This window comes from Leptosomus discolor, chromosome 6 (assembly GCF_034619465.1).
Source record: "Leptosomus discolor isolate bLepDis1 chromosome 6, bLepDis1.hap2, whole genome shotgun sequence".
NCBI classification, from domain to species: domain Eukaryota; kingdom Metazoa; phylum Chordata; class Aves; order Leptosomiformes; family Leptosomidae; genus Leptosomus; species Leptosomus discolor.
The window spans coordinates 39,910,466-39,928,021 of NC_141396.1; the positions used below are offsets into that span (position 1 = coordinate 39,910,466).

The following is a 17,556-nucleotide window of genomic DNA, read 5'->3' on the forward strand; positions in this document are numbered from 1 at the left end:
GATAGTGTGAATAAGTATTGTTTTATCATTAAAAAGGTTTTGACTTGGTGTTACTTATTTCAAAGATTTGGTATATTTGGCCCGCATAATATTTTGGAGAACTCTGTCAGTCATTAAACAATTAAAGTAACTAGCAGCTTTATAAATAAAACAAGACCAGGATCTATGACTGTAGGAGGAAATGGGCAGTTAATTATTTGCTTATTGTGTGAGCTACAAAATATGAAAGTGAAATAGCATCCATAATTTCAACAAATGTTTGAATGACTCTTTGTCGTTTGCCACCTTCTCTTTTTACAGCGTTTATGTTTTTACAACTTAATGTAAAATTTTGAGGAAAGAAGAGGGGTCAGTGAGTCTCTGAATTCAAGGGCCAAAAATTTGGGTGTGATGAGACCAGCAGCAGGAAGCATGGCTAGGAGCCATGTCTATGTTGAATCCAGAACTGGTTGTTCATTTGTTTTTTCTCTTTTGGGTTGATTGCTCACAAAATTTTGTGAATATTAAAATTCAGAAATGATGACTCCCATGAAGTCAGTTGGACTTCTGTCCTTGAGCTCAATAGGTCTTGATTTCATGCTATTTATCTACGCTACGATGATTATAAATGGATTCACTTTCAAAATATAATTTTATGGGTATTCAATTGCTGCCAACACAATATTGGAGAAACAACACTCTTCTTACATTTAAAACCATAAAGCTCTCCGGGTGTCTGTGTTTTCACATAATAATATTTATCTGGCACTATTCACATTGTCATGAAGACACTGTTAAATAAGTTCTGTTTACTTTTGCAGCTCATCTTTATTTTCCTTCCTGAGTCTCAAAAAGTAGCTTTTGTTTTTTTAATCTATTTGTATTTATTTCATGAATTCTTTCAGTTTTAAGACTTTTCATCTTGATCTTTTTTAAACAAATGGGGTTTTGTCCTGATGCAGACAATCTGTGGAATGAAAATGGAAATTTGTTTCACTCACTTGGCATCAGTTAAAATAGAATCTGAATACATTGTGTCTAAATAGTTGCTTGTACATGAGGTTCCAGGCCCAACAAAGGGGAGGAGAGAATGTCAACCTGGCATTATAGACCAGAGCTGGAGGGGGGGTGTGGGGGGTGTGTGTGTGAAAGGCTTTGCAAAGAGTTCTTTAATTGTTTCTTGTATACCTTAAGATTTCAATGGATATTTGTCTGTTTGTTCTCACAGTTAACTCCAGTTGGAACAACCATCTTTACAGGATTTTCTGGAAACAGTGGTGCTACTGACATTGATGATGGTCCAAACGGCCAGATAGAATATGTCATCCAGTACAATCCTAATGACAAGGTAAATGCATTTAGCTTTTTTTCTTGTTGTTCAGCTGTGTGTATATATACACACATGCCTTGAAGCAGCAAATGAACAAGAGGTTGCTGTTGGACTTCGCAAAGAAATGCTTTCCTTCATGCTGTGGAGTATCCTCTCTGCCTATGAGCCTTGCTTGCCCTGCACACACAGCTGAATTTACCTGCCCTTTCATTGCCATGCTGTTAGCAGCTGGATTACTTCAAGATCAATCATTAATAATCTCTGTCTTCTCCATTGTTATTCACACACTTCATCTTGGTTTTGGCATACCTATGCAGTCCGTGATAGGTAACTGTATTTACTCCTGCACATTTATACCTAATGGATTCACAGCTAAGAAATATTCGTAGGCATGGCTAAGTTACTCTCAAAAGAGACATTCTGACTTCCCTCGTGGAGTCATTTATATTTAAAGATCACTGTTTTAAAAAGAGAGGGTTATATATTTTTAAAATAAAACACTAGTGTTCCCTACCTATTATCTTTTCAAACATAAGTTTAGAGACAAAAAGCTTAAAGTATTAAAATAAATGCACTTTAGGGTCAGATGTGTGAATTTCTCTATTATAACAAGGTTTTGCACATGGGTGATTTGTGTAAAGTGTTCAGATGCATTCTTGTAGCAAATTCAAAGTAGTTCATAGCAATCCTCTTTTGCAAACCAGACTATCTTTTGCCATGAGCTAAGAGCACAGTTACTGTGGATCAGCTGGTGTGATAATTTGTTAAGCAGGCTAACTTGATTTTTGTATTTTTGTAATCACCAAGATGACACGGTTAAAGTGTGTGTGTGTGTAAAAATAGTATATAGACCTACTAACCTGTTTTGAAATTCCCTACTTTGACTTAAGGGGAATTTTGAGCAGAAATGTTTTTTTGGGAAAACAGCAATCTGATTTTCAGTTTAATTAAAAGTGTAGGCACACAAGTTCTGATGTAGTTTGCACCACCTAAGCTGTAGAATCTCATAAAGACTTAAGTCCTATTTCCATTGAAGTCAACATGAGTTTAAGTATCTACTGAATTACACTTAGTGCTTATACGTTTTAGGAGGTAGAATTTTGTACGATAGTGAGAGTATCAAGGAATAATTCAGTATGAACTAATGATCTAAGACCCTACTTTTTTACTTTTCACAGGGGTAATTGTTCATTTTGCATTAGATACATGCTGAGACATAATATTTACTTACTATATCAACATATTTTATGGACAGAGATGGTTTCTTGAGGAATTTAGCAGCACCTGAAGCCACCATCTTTTCTGGGGAGCATTGTTTTGTGAAGAAGCAATATCTTTTTGACAAAAGTGGAATTGTGACGTTAGGCTTTTGGGAGATAGGGAATTTTCTGACTTTATATTTAGTGCACATTTGGAATGATTTCATTTTTTAAATGTTCGCAGCCATTTCTTATAGATTGAATTGATTGCGCAGACTTGATCAGTCTCTTGAGTTATAACACTTACTTCAGTGAGACCCCTTAAATGAGTAAAATTATTAGCTCACTATGTGTGGGTTCATCATGCTACATTCTCAGCTGTTCTGTGTTCTGGTGGTAAGTATGAGTGAAGAGTTTCTCTCCTAAACTCTATGAACAAAGGCAAGGGTTTTCTGTGGAAATAGTGACGCCTAAAATGTTATGCAAACTTCATCTTTTAGCTGTTTGTATGGTGGAGGTGTTTTAAATTATATGTATAAATGCTAATCTGCTACCACACATATTTGAAAAGTAAACAGAAGGCAGGAAGGAGTGAAAGGAGTGGATAAGCAGTTTCAAATTTGCATGCACACACACCCTGCCCAAGCTTTGAATTTTTCTCTGCTCTTTTTTCTTACCTTTAACTTATAGTACTTAACAAAAGCAGCTCAAATAATTTCTTCTGTTTCAATAAAGACCATGAAAAATGTTGGCACTAAGAAAATGCCTCTTCCTGAAAATACTTATTCCAGATAATTTTAGAAAATTGAAAGTGTTTTTAAAAAAATTAAACATTTTAGCATACATTGAATATGTTGGTATACTGAAAAGAAATTTAAAAAATCCAAACCCCTTAAAATATTATTTCTGTTAAAGAATATTACGCCATAATGAAATAGAAGAGCTGCTTTGTATTTTATTTACTATTAAGTCATAATATTATATTGCTCAAGGGCATCTCTCACAACCACATTAACCTCAAGTTTAGCAGAGAGGTTCATCTAACCACTAATGGAAGTTGTTATAGCATGCCTGAGTGATTTGGTCTGGTAATTTGCCACAGAAAGAGTTAACAAACATTTCCTAAAACTTTTCTTTTCCTCTCTTACTGAGTGAAACTTTCTTATTCCCCCAGTGACTGTGAAGAACAGGAAGGGATTTCCCCGGTTGGAACAACTTCTTTGGAGTAGTTAGTTGCTTTTATTGCATCTTTGCCTTACTACTTTTGATTTTCACATTATATAAATCTGACTCTTTCACCTGTAGATAGCCTTTATGTGCATAACATTGCTTCACCTAGTGATGCATTTTGTCCATGTGCTTGACAGACATGTCTTCTCATCACTGTAAGCTGCTTCATCTCAGCTATCAACTTGGCAGAAAGTTACTGCGTAGGATCTACTACAAGTGGATTTTCTTCTGGGAAACAATTGTACCAGGCTCAAAAATGATGTGTACAGCTTGGTGTGAAATATCTCTTCCTTTCTGCTTCTGGGATCTCCCTGTATTGTGTGATGAAGATCCCCACACAATGTCACCAATGACATTGTCTCCTGCCTCAGAAAAAGCAGACTGATTATAGCTCAAAAGTTTCATTGGAGACTAGTTTAGGCATTTGAAAAAAAACCAAACAAACCAATCTATAAAAACAAGAGGTGTTATTCTAGAAATTCAAAATAACTTAATTATTTTGTTTAATTGTAAGATATATAAAAGCCAAGTAGAAAAATTAATGCAAAACATACTTGACATAGGGCTGGGCTCTAGCTGTCATGTAAAAGACTGCCATAAAACTTTCCTTAGCTGTTAAAAGCTAAGGATCATGTCTATTAACTTGCAAAAACAATTCTGTCTCCTAATGCAGAGTGAATTGTTAGATCTGTGAGGACTCTGTTTTATACTGAAGATGATTAAGACAAATGCATCCTCAAAACAAGTTCTGAACTTCTTCCACTAATTGTGCTGATATTTGTTGTATTGTGTTTGGTGAGGATTCAAAATGGAACATTTTGAGTTCATCTGGAGTTTGGGAATATGCATAATGCTTTTGCTATACTGATTTTTTACATACCAACTCTCTGGAGAGTAAATTGAATTGTTATCCTGATGACTTTCCTCGTTTTCAATTTGTTGGCCCGTATTCAAGGCTATGGGCCAATAAATGTTCTAAGTTGTGAAGGCTGCTGTACAAAAGCAATTGTCTCTTATTTTGAAGTGAGAGGAGAACCAGTTTTGTTCTCTTGGAGTTGACAAAGCAATGTTGTGATATTCCTGACTTCCAGCATGTGCTGGCTTGTTTCAATATTGAATGGAAATGCAACTGAGTTCTGATGGTGTTGTGTACCTTGGATCTTCGTTACAGTTTGGGTTGCAGCAGAAATAAATGAAGTTTGCAGAGGGATCACAGGGTTGATCTGATATGGTACCTTCAGGAGCCATTGTGCATGTCTGGAACTTAAGCTTTAAATCACCACTGAACAATTGCGGTTCTGTGCTGTGTTGGAGCAAGAAGGGACTGCAGATATAGGCAGTTTGGGAAGAGGTCAGAGCTTTTTGCTAAAGTTGTGCTGATCCTTCCTAACAGTTCAGATTGCATAGTTCCACTTAAGTGCATCCCTGTGCCAAGGAAAAGGCAGTTATTTTGAGAGTGCCTTGGCTGATCCTCAGCTGCAGTGTCTTTTCCAGCTAGTTCTGGCCTTTTAAACCAAAGACAAATGGACTAAAGCAGTGAGCAGAATCTTCTTTGTGAATTAGAAGTGGCACATATATGTGTGTTTGCATGTGCTCTGGTACAGTAGTCAAAGATATTGCCCATTATTTGCATAGTTCCCAACCTGCTTGCTTATGTGTGCAAATACCGTTAAAAGAAAGGAAAGGGGGGGGGGGGGGGGGGGGGCAGAAGCAGTGAACATACTTGGTTCTTCCCTCTTCCAACACTAAGAGTCTGTTCTAGTTTACTGTTTTGCCTCAGTATAAATACTGGAATCAAATTTTTTTTTTCCAGTTGGATCTATGTTTTTTTTGTCCAAAAAGATGAGTGCCAAACTCAGACATAAGTTTTTTAGCAGAGGTTGTGATGTACTTTTCAATCCTGTTTTCCACAAATATCTGCAACATGGTGAATTTAACAATCATTATCATTTATTTGCGGAAAAACAAACTGCAATTTTAGCAGATGTTTCAACTTCTAGAAGAAAAAGGCCTTATTATATTATCTAAGGAAAGAATAGTACTCTGTACCTCTGCAGTTTCTGTGGAGAGATGTTGGAATATTGTGGTGCTGTTGCTATTATTGTATTACAACATACTTAAATGTTAACTATAGTCTGCGTTAGAAGATTGAAGCATGAAAAGATTTTTTTTTTAATGTGATTAATTTCATAATAGAACTTGAACCATATCTCATGTCAGAAACCTGATTCTGTGACTGTAATCCTCCTCCCAAGTGGGTCATTAGTCAAAGTGAATCCATTAAAGGTGTGTGCACCCCAGCAGTACCCTCCTGCCATTTGGTGCCAAGGCTTTGTAATCTGAATCTGTTTAAGCAGGTATGCAGGACAAATTGAATTTCACCTGATTTACACTGAAATCTGCATTTACTAGTGTATGAACATGTGCATAACTGCTGCTGTGGACTGGCACCTAAGTATGTAGCGTTGAAGTTCTCACGTGTTTACTGCTTCATTGCCCTCATGAAAGCCAGAATAAAGAGAAGATAAGTACAATGATGTAGACTTCTTAATCTCTAATACTTGATACTTTCTGCAGTGGTGAGGAAAAATTAGATGAAGGCAAGTCGAACTGTAGGAACTCAAGATCTGAGCTCTCAGGTGACAAATAGCGAAAGCTTTTCTGAATGCACCACTGCAAATTCAGCATGGCAGATCTGCAAGAAGCAGGATGGTTAGACTTCAGTTTGTGGTTGGAAGTAATAATGTGTGTGTAAAGAATCAGAATTCTGTTACATACAGATTATTTATTGTGAGGTTCTTACGGAGTAAATTGGGTGCGAAGAAAACATAGAAAACTTTAAAAATCTCTTAATCTGGAAAGCATATGCAATTTTGGTATGCTGTCCAATCGATCATCTCGTCGTGGGCTATCTGAAACGTATCTTAGCTTTGAAGCATGTTCAATTTTATCGTACTGTTTTAACTTTTGCAGACTTCCAACAAGACCTTTGATATTCCTCTCACTTTGTCTGGAGCAGTAGTTCTACGGGAAAGACTAAATTATGAAGAAAAGACTCGTTATTTTGTCATTGTTCAAGCAAATGTAAGTATAGATCTCTTAAGGGCCATTTATGACACGCATTTAGGTGGGGTTTTAGTTTGCAGATTTAGGTTTTTCCAAGGAAAGGAAAAGTCTTACTGAAATACCAAGTCTGGTAATACTCTTTTCCTGAAGATTTTGTTCAAGATTTATCTAGGTCATTGAAAGCTTAGACATATTATTACTGGTTAAAAAAGCTTGCTTGGTGTGTGTAACAAGACAACCTTTTTGGCACAAGGAACAAGTTGCAAATTTGAAGTACAGGCCATGCAGAAAAGTGCATTCTGTTGTCACTAAGTGTCCATTTTCTGACAAATCCAGTGTTGCTAGTTTAGTGGATACAGTGTAGTTGTATCCTTTATGTTTGAAATGCGTTTTTGTATAAAGAGGTGCTTTTTCTTTCAAGTCATATTGGAAGTGTGTATAGATGTTTTTACAGAGTGGCTGGCAGTGGGTAATGCATACTGAGAAGAAAAGTGATGTTTGAACTATAGCTAATACATCTGTCATCAGAGAAGTTTTTTGGTGCCCTTGAGATCTGTGAAAGCTTTTTTCCCCTTTTTGTCTTTCTGGTAGTAGCTGAAATGAAAACATTTCTTCTGCTGTTTACCTCAGTTTGATACTACTTTGTTGGAAAATGAGAATGCTCTGAAGCAACTTTAGAGAGCTTGCCCCTGGCTTCACGCATTTTTGTCACTGTATCAACTTTCTGATACAGAATTGTAGATAGGTTTTACAATCCACTTTCCTACATGTTTTGTGACATGTTCAGCATTCCCTCAATAGAAGATAGGCTCTGGTGGTGTCTCAATGCTTTTTACACTTAGATATACCTAAAGATGCTTCCTGGCTGTTAGAACAAGTCATTTTACCTGGATAATGTAACTTAGCTGATCGCTTGAACAGGAATACGGGAAGGCTCAGAACTAATTTGCCTTGTGGTTTTATCAATAATTTATTCCACAGTTCACCACTGCATGTTCACAGCTCTTTTCGTTTGACGTCAGAGCTGTGAGTTTCATGAGACACTGCGCTTGTAGAATAGTAACTGGGGAACTTGAGCAGGTCATATTTTTCAAGAGAAAGGCATGGTGTGTGGCAGCGTGAGCACCTCACGTGGGGAGCAAAGCCTGTCACGGTGTAGGAGCAACTGGTGAAGGCGCAGCTTGGGATGCACAGTGGCAGTACTACAAAGTGATCTCACAGTTATCTGTTCGTTCCCTTCAATACACATCCTTACACAGCAGATTGTCACCTTTGTGGTACTGGGTTTGGGACTAAAGCTGTGCTGAGGGCTTCTGTGTCGTGTTCGTACATCACGGGGCAGCTTGCAAGACTGAACTGTCTTGCAAGGCCATGTGTTTTCTCAAACATACCCAAATGGGAACTGAGCTCACTCAAATTTTGAGTGCTCACAGGTGAGAAGCTAGATCTCAAAGAAAGGCTCTGATGAAGATCTCTAGCCCAGCTTTTTTAGGAGTTTGCCTTATGCTTTTTTTTTTTTTTTTTTACAAAATGCATTTCTTTCTCTCTGTTATATGTACTATGCAATCATACTTCTAGTCCACTGATTGCATTAGGAGTGATCGTTTGTTGTTCTTGTATCCTGAAGATACTACATGAAATGAATTACTCTATAGCTGCTTTGATCCAGTATTACTCAAAGGCACATATTGGGGGAATCTAGTAGTTTAGGTGATGATGAAGGCTGCTCCTTGTAGCTGGTATTGTTTTTCCGTCACTGACCGCAAAGAATGCTGATTCAGAAATTCCTGTATTTAGTAACTGTAAATGTAAAGTGGTTCCAAGAACTGAGTGCACTGCAAAATAGGAAAAAAAAAATTATTCAATCTGATTTAAAGCAATGACCTATTCTTCTTACACAGATGGTGATATTAAACAGCATAAATACTTTAAAAAAATTGCTTTTTTCTTTTCTGTCAATATTATCCTAGGATAGGAGGGCAAGACTTAGCTAATGGCCCAAAGTCCTTCCGCAAGATCTTATTTTTGTAAAGAAGAGCTATCATAACAGTTCTTCTGTGAAAATGGAAATATTACTGACTGTTTTTTAAAAAAAATATTGAATAGTCATGTTGTTTCTTCACTATGATAACAAAAGAAGAAAGAAAAGGTGAACTGTTTCTAGTGTGCATTGTTCAGTGTATAAAAATAATCAACGTGGTTCCTACAATTCAAGAAAGTGTAGCTTAATTCTGTACCATCTGGAAAGAAAGGAGGCAGCAATAAAGAAGTTGCAATGCTCAATGTTATTTTGTGTATCCAAAGATTGTAAAAAAAAAAAAAAGAAGAAAAATCACCAAACCATGTGTCCTGGTTTGGCTGAGACAGAATCCCAGCCTGGCCATGCCAGGCAGGCTGTTAGCAGTTCGGAGTTAGCCAGGGCAGCTGACCTGGGGTAGCTCCAGGTGTAGCCCACAGCATAATGTCATGGTCATTATAAAGGGGGAAGGTTTGCTGAGGAAGGGAGCTCCTGTGGGGTTCCTGCTGAGGTTCCTTCTGCACCTCCTCTGGCTTCTCCTGAGGACTGCTGTCCGGTCGATTGTGACAATTGGATATTCATTTGACTGAGTATAACTGTGTACTTCTCTGTTGGTATTGGTGGTGTTTCATTAAATCTGTTTCACTTCTACCCATGGGTCTGCTCTCCTTTTTCCTAGTTCCCCTCTCTGGCTGGTGAGGGGTCATCGGGTGATAGAGCAACTGTTACAGTTTAGGCCCAGGTAGAGGCTAAACATAGACACTGTGATCAGTGAAAAGAACCCGTCATGCAGCATGGAGGCTTTTTTGGGGTGCAGCGTTGTGGCTGCTTTATCATGGACAGAAATATTCTTCAGCCTTTTAAAAAATGAGCAGTATAACTCATTCTCTAGACAAATCAGCTTTCCCTGTGGAGTACAGTTTGGAGATCTTTGATCAATCTCATTGCTGTCCTCTGGCTGTTTGTTTTGGGTTTTTTTGGTGAGGAGGAAGGGAGGTGCTAAATCTTTCTTAAATTATGGTGTGCAGAGGTGGATTGAGCACTACAGTCCAGGGCGTCTCCACTGCCAGTTAGCAAAGAAGTAGTTGCTGCTTATGCTTTCCATTTCTGTAAGTGAAAATCCTTTTAATTTTAGGCAGGATTTGGAAGAGCTACACAAGACAGCATAAGAGTATATTTCAAATTATAAGTAAGGCATGAGGCACTTCTTATCTTATGCAAATACGCTGCATTTTTATAGATTTAACAAGACATGTATCTTTGTTTCACACATTTCCTGAGAATTAATTTCTCAAAACTATTATTTCTGAGTGATGGATGTCTTTCAGTATTTCTTAATTCAAGAGGTAAACTTTTACCTCTTAATTGTATTTCTGAGCCTTTAAGGCTGTGGGTCTGGGGCTGAAGTTTCTGTAATTAGCTATTTCCTAGAACCCAGATAATTAATAGTGCTTATCTGTTTAGCCCTTAGCTTTAACTTTAAACTTTTTTGTGAATTCTGAATTCAGAAAATCTCACTAGATGTAACTCATTTGCTCCACAGGACCGAGCCCAAAATCTTAACGAGCGAAGGACAAGTACAACCACCCTGACAGTAGATGTGCTTGATGGGGATGATCTGGGACCAATGTTTCTTCCTTGTGTCTTGGTGAATAATACTCGTGACTGTAGACCTCTCACCTACCAAGCGAGCTTGCAAGAACTGACTGATCCTGTAAGTCCTCTTGGTTCTTTTGTAGGTTTTATGTGTTTATTTTGCAAGCAGCTGCCATCTTTTCCTGTGGGTGCAACTGAGAACTGTAACTAGAAAGGTCATGTATGCTTTATGCCAGGTTTCATGTGCTGAATAAAAGAAAGCAAAGGTAAGTTACATGTAGGAATGGACGGTGAAATTCTGCCTTTGATACAATGGCACACTGCTCATTCACTGGAAGGGCTGAGTCTTATTGAAATTTGGTAAATTGTGGAATTGTTCCTGTTCTGTCCACATTTTGCTCTCAAAATGTCCTAAAGAAGCACTTTTGAGAAGGGACTTGACCTCTTGGTCCATTCAGGATTGTTACAGACCTAGGAGAATGGTTTTTGGAAGAGGAAGCATTAGTCACTAGCCCCTGAAAAGTTTATTTGTTGCTATTATTGGGTTTCAGTCAAGAGGCACTGAAGAGCAATGTGTGTTTATCCCACGTAGATGCTTGTACTAAGGATGTCGGTTAGCAGATCAGGTAGCATAGGGATAAAGGTTGGTGTGAGGCTCATTTCACGCTGGAGCATACACGGTGAATCACAAAAGGAGGAGCGAGAGCTTTATCACTTCTTGATGCAAGATGGTGCCAGTTCCCCTTCCTTACAGGAGAGCTGCTTCATCTCTGTGCAGTGTGAAACAGAAATACGAATTTCTTAATTGAATTTGATATGTGACCTTTGATTCATATGTTTAAGAATATGAAAAGGAAGAACCAATTGAATCACTAGGTATTACCCCACCCAGTTAACATTGACGTTAAGGTAACATTTTAAGTATTGACATTAAGATCATGGCTTCCCTTGTTCATTGCAGGACACATTCTCTGTCCTGCTTCCTCTGACCAGAAGACAGGGTGGTGAGGGTTGAGGCTGGTAGTGTGGAGGTTCCTGCTATTCTCTGCCTTCTTTGTCTTGCTGTCCTGTGCCTTGTAGTCTTTTCCCATCCCACGCGTTATGGTGTCCTGCTTTGTGTAGCCTCAGGGGTTCTGCTGCAAATACGCTGGAGCTGGGTCAGCAAGCACTGCTGCCACCCTGCTTGGTTGATTCAGGTGATGCTTTTAGCGAGTTTCAAAGTCTCTCACAGTTATTTTATCCATTTTAGAACCAGCTGAGGTTGTGTCTGATATACAGCAGTTGATCAATTGCTTCTGCACAGGTCGATAGTACAGACTGGTTTAATAACGAGTGCAGTCTGGAAAAGGTGAGAACAGGGCTTTCTGTAATCAAGATTAGTGTGATTAGTGTGCCTTCTGGGTAAGAAAGGGCAAGAACAAGTTTCAGGGAAGTGTCATAAGTCCATGTGGACCCTTGGAAAACTTCTGGGAGAAGATTGGGTCTTAGAGGGCACGTGTACCTCCAGAGGAGGTGATTTATCTCTACTGGAGAATCTCTTCCTAACGACTGCAGCCTGATTTGTAAGGTGTAGCAAGACCGGAGCCTTGATAATCAGCTTGTAACAGAAGCAAATTGGTTGTGAAAGGAAAGGGGAGAGACATTGCATATTTAACCTTGTTATATGGATTTACACTTTAAAAATACCGCCCCCCCCCCCCCCCCCCCCCCCCCCCGCCCTTGCCACCTTGCTATTTGGTAACCCTTTGTGTTGCCTTTGGACTTTGCAAATAAATGCTTTTACTTTTTAAATTGTACTTTAACTTTTTTTGGACTTACTGTCATTTTAAGGAATCCAGGCAACCACAAGTTACTCTCCATCTGAATATATGGCCTCATCAGGGTTCCTAGGGCACCCAAACTACGCAGAATGACCCCATTTTATCTGCACAGGTCTGACAGAGTTCCCAGTACAGGGGCAGGTGAGGCAGAAATTATTGGCAACAGGTGTTTGGTCATTACTTTGTTTTTTATCTGGTTATCTTAAGATATAATGCAAATCATACAATTTTCCTGATACAGGTCTCGCAGATGAAAGGAATCCAGCTCTGTCTCTGTTCCTGCCCTTGGTCAGGCACATGTGCTGCACTGCAAGACAAAGCAGTGTCTCCAAGGAGGGTGTCCAGGCTAGGAAAAATCTGACTAGTGATTTAAGTGCTGAATTGCAAAATGCATTCGTTCGATTTCATAAGCTACAATCTTTTAGGGTACCAACTCTTTTTTGCTGGCTTTTTTGCATCAAACTGCAGGTTGAGAATTCTGATCTATGAAATGAGAAACTGTTTCTGTTGATAAACTGCCAACTATTTGCTGTTTATCTATTTGTAGCACTGTAGCAGTTTTGATAAATGTGAGTGGAAGAAGGATGTTTGAACTCAAAGTTTCACCTTGGTACCTCAAATATTTACTTGACTTCTAAAAGATAATTCCTTTAGAAGATATGGATGGTACCTAAAAAGACTTAGCTAATAAATGTATGTATTACATGTGTCCTGCGAACAGCAGTGTAATAAAGTGCAGAGAAGTCTAGGCTGTCTGGGCTAGCCGGGGGCTGGCAGGGGACTCATGTGATGCTCTGATCTGGCAAAGCAGCCCGGGCAGAGAACCTCTTTCAGAGATAGGCCAGAGATTTCTGCATGATGTCAAACCATTGCATTGCACCACATAGACAAGACCCATCTGAGTCCATAATGCTGTAAGACTTTACAGTGTCAGGTTATGTAGAAGCTGACAGTAACCAATATACTTCTCAGAATGATTTATCTGAAGTTACTTGCACCAAGGTTTTTTTGGTTGTTTTTTTTTTTTTTTGAAGATCAAAATTTACTACATTGCAGGTGTTGAACCTCCAGCATGTGTAGCAAATAGAATAGAATGCTGTTTGCTGGGTTTTTTTTTAATGGTAGCCACTGCATAGACTAAAGGACTATTTTTAGTCTAACATAATAATTTTTTTTAATTTTGTTTTTAATTTTTCAATGAACATCAGAAGGAATAATAATGAGACTAGAACAAAGTCGAAGGAGGAATTATTTGGAAGCTGTAGCTTGAAAAAGAAGTTGTGCTTTACAGGGCAAGATACCTACTCAGCTGACCCCTAAAGTAAAGCATTTAATGTAACTGGTGACAATAATATTTTTGTTCAGTCTTGCACAATGACTTATCTTTAGTTGGCATCTATCTGTGAATTTACTGAGGTAAAAGTGATATTTCCTTTCCAAGCTTCTTTCCTTTAGATGCTCTAAAGCAGTTGGATACATTGGCAATGAAGAATCCATACAGCATGTGCTTTGTTTTATGGTCAGTGGTGGGCGGAGATGGAAAAGGCCAGCAAAATTAATGATCTCTTTGTTACCAGAGAAACAATTTATTTTTCTGAAGAACAGTATCAAGGTTTACACTATACCTTCTCAGTGCTGGTCTGACTCATGGCAGCATTAGTAATGTTATTAAATCTGATCCAGGCTGGGCAGAACGCTGTGTAGTTACAGTTTATGCCCTTGTAAAAACCTGTTTTGCATTTCTGCCATTTGCACAAACAGTGTAAATTCCCCCAAAGCTGCAGATCCTCCAAGCAGAGCCAAAGCTTATCTGATGGTCCTCTCTGGGTGTGCTTATACAATGAGATGTTGTGATAGTGCCTTCTTGGTCAGCTGGGTACTGCATGTAACTAACTGAACTTTGCCACACGATGCACCGTTCTTCATTAGTGATTGCCTGGTTTTGTGAGTGTCATTTTTGCAGTGCCACCAATAAGCTACTGTAATTAATTGCTATGATGCCTTATTAGGTCTAGGATCACAGCTAAGATCATATAAACATCAGTGTCTCAGAGATCAAATACTTGTGAGGTGTTCTTGCAACTTTGTAGAGAAGGCAGAAACGCATAGTTCTGAGTAAACAAACTTTGGATGTTTTTGCAGCACGTTAGCTTTCTGAATGCTTAATCCTGTGATAGGTGAGTGGTAGGCGAAAACGAAACTGCCTTGCCACTGCTGAAGCCCAGAGAAAGCTAAGTTAACAGCCTATGTTGCTTCACTGGGCAGTAGTTTGCTTGTGAAGTGCCACCTGTTAGGTCTGATTCAATGCCTGTGGCAGCGATGGAGTAAGCTGCTTTACAAGTTTCCAGACCAGCAGGGAAAAGAAATAAATATACTGAGTTTTGAGTCCTCTGATAATCATTGCAATAAATTATCTTGCAAAAAAGACACCAAAGCCCCCTATAAGACAGCATTCAAAGTCATTGTTTGAAGTTCCGTCTCATAATACATGTGCAAATCATTTGACTTTATTTTCTTTAGGAGAATGCCAAGTACAGTTGCAGTGATGTCTTACAATGAGCTAGGATGCACCTTTCAAAATTCAATATAAGCCTTATAATAAACCGAAGAGTAGTGTCTTTGCTAGATGAAAGGATGCATGTATGAACCCCCTGTGTCTGCTAATTGGTCCCCATACTCTGCGTGTGTTCCTCTAATTGTTGCCGTCCTACTTTCTCTCTGGGAACGAATTTCCTGCTGTCAGCTAAATTTCAGTTTCCAAGAAAACCTATGTCGTTTGTTGGTTGGGGTTTTGTGGTGGTGTTACATAGTTTTGTATTTGCCTTAAGTGTTTCTGTGTCTGATCAATCTGGTAAGTAATTTTTTACCCATTGTTTCAGGAAGACTTAAGTAAATTAGCATTTATTATTGGGATGTGCAAGTCATCAAATGGAGTGAAAAGAATATAACTTCATAAATATCTCATAACATTGGAAGGATTATTTCTCCTCCTTCTTTCCCTTTCAGTCTGTTCCTGTCACGCTCAATATAATATGGATATATAAATATAATTTATTAAATCAGTTGCTGGACTAGTTTTACAACAAACTGATTCGTTATCAGGTTCCATAGGGTAATTATCAGTCCCCATGAACACTAATGTACTCCGTGACAGCTATGAGGCTTTATTTGTATTAATTCAAGATTCAACACTGAATACCGAGCTGCATTATGAGAAATTGCTTATTAACACACTACTTGTGTCTCTTTCTACATGGGAAGTATTTATTTTTGTACTAATTATCCTTAGTATCCTTAAAGTCGTGTCAGCAGGGACCTTACAAAGTTTGTGGGCTCCACTGCCCTGTTGAGCAGAGACTCAAGGAGATGAGTCTGAGCAGAGGACTGCTAGATAGATGAAAGGCTGAAAAAAAAATAATTTTTTTTTTAAAAAATCTCCAAAGAACAGTGCAGTTGACGGGAATAAAAAAAAAGACGTTGAGAAACAGGAAGTGCATTTGGAAGCCCTCAAGCTTTTATTAGCAAGAATGACCTCTTTAGTTAGATTAGTTTGGATTCAGGGGGAGAACACTGAACTTGTAAGAGGTGGTGTTGTAGTCCTGCTGGGTAAAAGCCTTGCCTGATCAGTCGGGGAGCAAGTCCTCCCTGAAGAGTCCTGTGCGCATCCTGTAACACGTGGTTTTGAAACTGTGGCAACTGCAGACTTTTGATGGTAAGGTGAAATGAACAGTTTTACTCTACTGTCACAGGAATCAAGAGTATCTTTCTTTATTGCAAAGTTTAAGTCATTACAGATTCTAGATTTAAAACTGAGCAGAGTCTTCTGATCACTCCAACAACCTTGGTGGTTGTTTGTTGTTGGTTTTTTTTTTTTTTTACAAGGAGAAAGGTTTTGAATACTTCATGCAAGGGACAAAAAAGGTTGTTGACTTTCATATATGCAAAGCATAATAAACCATCGTAATACTAAGAACTGTGGCTATACAGTAAATGCATCAGATCCTCAATGTATCTTGAAAGAAAGGGCATCTTACTTGGAATCCAGAACTGGAACTTAAAGAGTTCCCAGTTAGCAGTGAAAAATGTTTTTTGCATCCGACCAATTGTTACGTCAGAAATGACAGGTGCTTTTTAAAACTCACACTTTACCTATTCATTTCTTGCTGAAACTCTAAGGTCAATGGCAATAGTTTTTCTCCAAGCTGTTTCCCATTCCCCTGCAGCATTGTGGCTCACATCACAGGACGATGTACCGTAGCGACTGCAGTAAAAAATACCTTTCCTACCGCCATCTGTGGCATATGGCCATTCAGCAGTTATTTGCGGGTATTGTTTGAGGAGTTGGGGACTGACCCTTTCCGGTACCTTCTGGGCACCATCGCCTGTGGCAGGGAGAGAGATGGTGGGATGTGGAGGAAATGGGTTGTTCTCTGGGTGTGAGAAGTGGAAGTGCCCCAGGAGGGAACCAAAGTTACAGCAGTACAGGGAAGGCTCGTTTTATTGCGGTGGAGAAGAAAAAAGGAGTTTGGTAGAGAAGTAATTTGATCAGTGGATGGAGCTGGTGCTGGGTACACAGGACACTTTGTAAGTAACCAGGTTTGATTTGCTCTATACAAATCAGTTCTGTGCTTATGATTGATAGCGAATTAACATCGCGGAGGATGTGCTGGTTTTTTCAGTACCTCTGGGCTTTTGAGGATGACAAGCACTTAACAATTCTTTGCAACATAATTTTAGTGCAGCTCCTTACTATCTGACTGTACAAATCCCAATTCCTTGCGAACAGAAAACCTCCTGAAGTTTTTCAATATAAATATAAAACTTGCTGCAAAAGAAAAAAGTTCATCAAAATGTTCTGAGGGTGTTTTTTTTTTAAGTTTTGGGTTTTGTTTTTTATTATTTATATTTTTTGCTATGGGAAATACTTACCCACAGAAGGCATTTGATCCAGGTATCTACCATGCAAACTAAAACCAAATAACCTTCCCTGCACTTTGAGAGAAGCTTCCATACAGATGCTAAGTAAGATTTTTTTGTGGCACGTAATTTGGCAAATTAAAAAATTTAGTCTTGAGTTGGAATGAAAATGTGTGGTTAAATCAGCTTTAATAAAACCTTTCAACATATAAGGAAGCTGCCTTTTTTACCTGCATGATGGGTAAAATCTCATAGAAAAGCAGAAATACATCACCCCTGATCAAAGTGGTTACTTTCTTGCCTTTTCATGACTGCTTAAAGTCAAATGTGCATGGGGGTGAATTTACCCCTACTGACAGTCAAACTGTATAAAACTAAAAATCAGGTTAGATTGCCAGTTTT

General features: G+C 38.6%; 1 protein-coding gene across 2 annotated transcripts in view; it reads left to right on the forward strand.

Annotated features, from left to right (window-relative positions):
* The window catches only part of PCDH15 (protocadherin related 15), a 367,987-nt gene that overhangs the window by 110,486 nt on the left and 239,945 nt on the right, over nt 1-17,556 (forward strand). For both annotated transcript variants that reach the window (XM_086467277.1, XM_086467276.1), the window contains 3 exons: nt 1,208-1,327; nt 6,712-6,822; nt 10,365-10,535. In XM_086467277.1, coding sequence (XP_086323403.1) covers nt 1,208-1,327; nt 6,712-6,822; nt 10,365-10,535 — 402 coding nt within the window. The remainder of the gene's footprint in view (nt 1-1,207; nt 1,328-6,711; nt 6,823-10,364; nt 10,536-17,556) is intronic.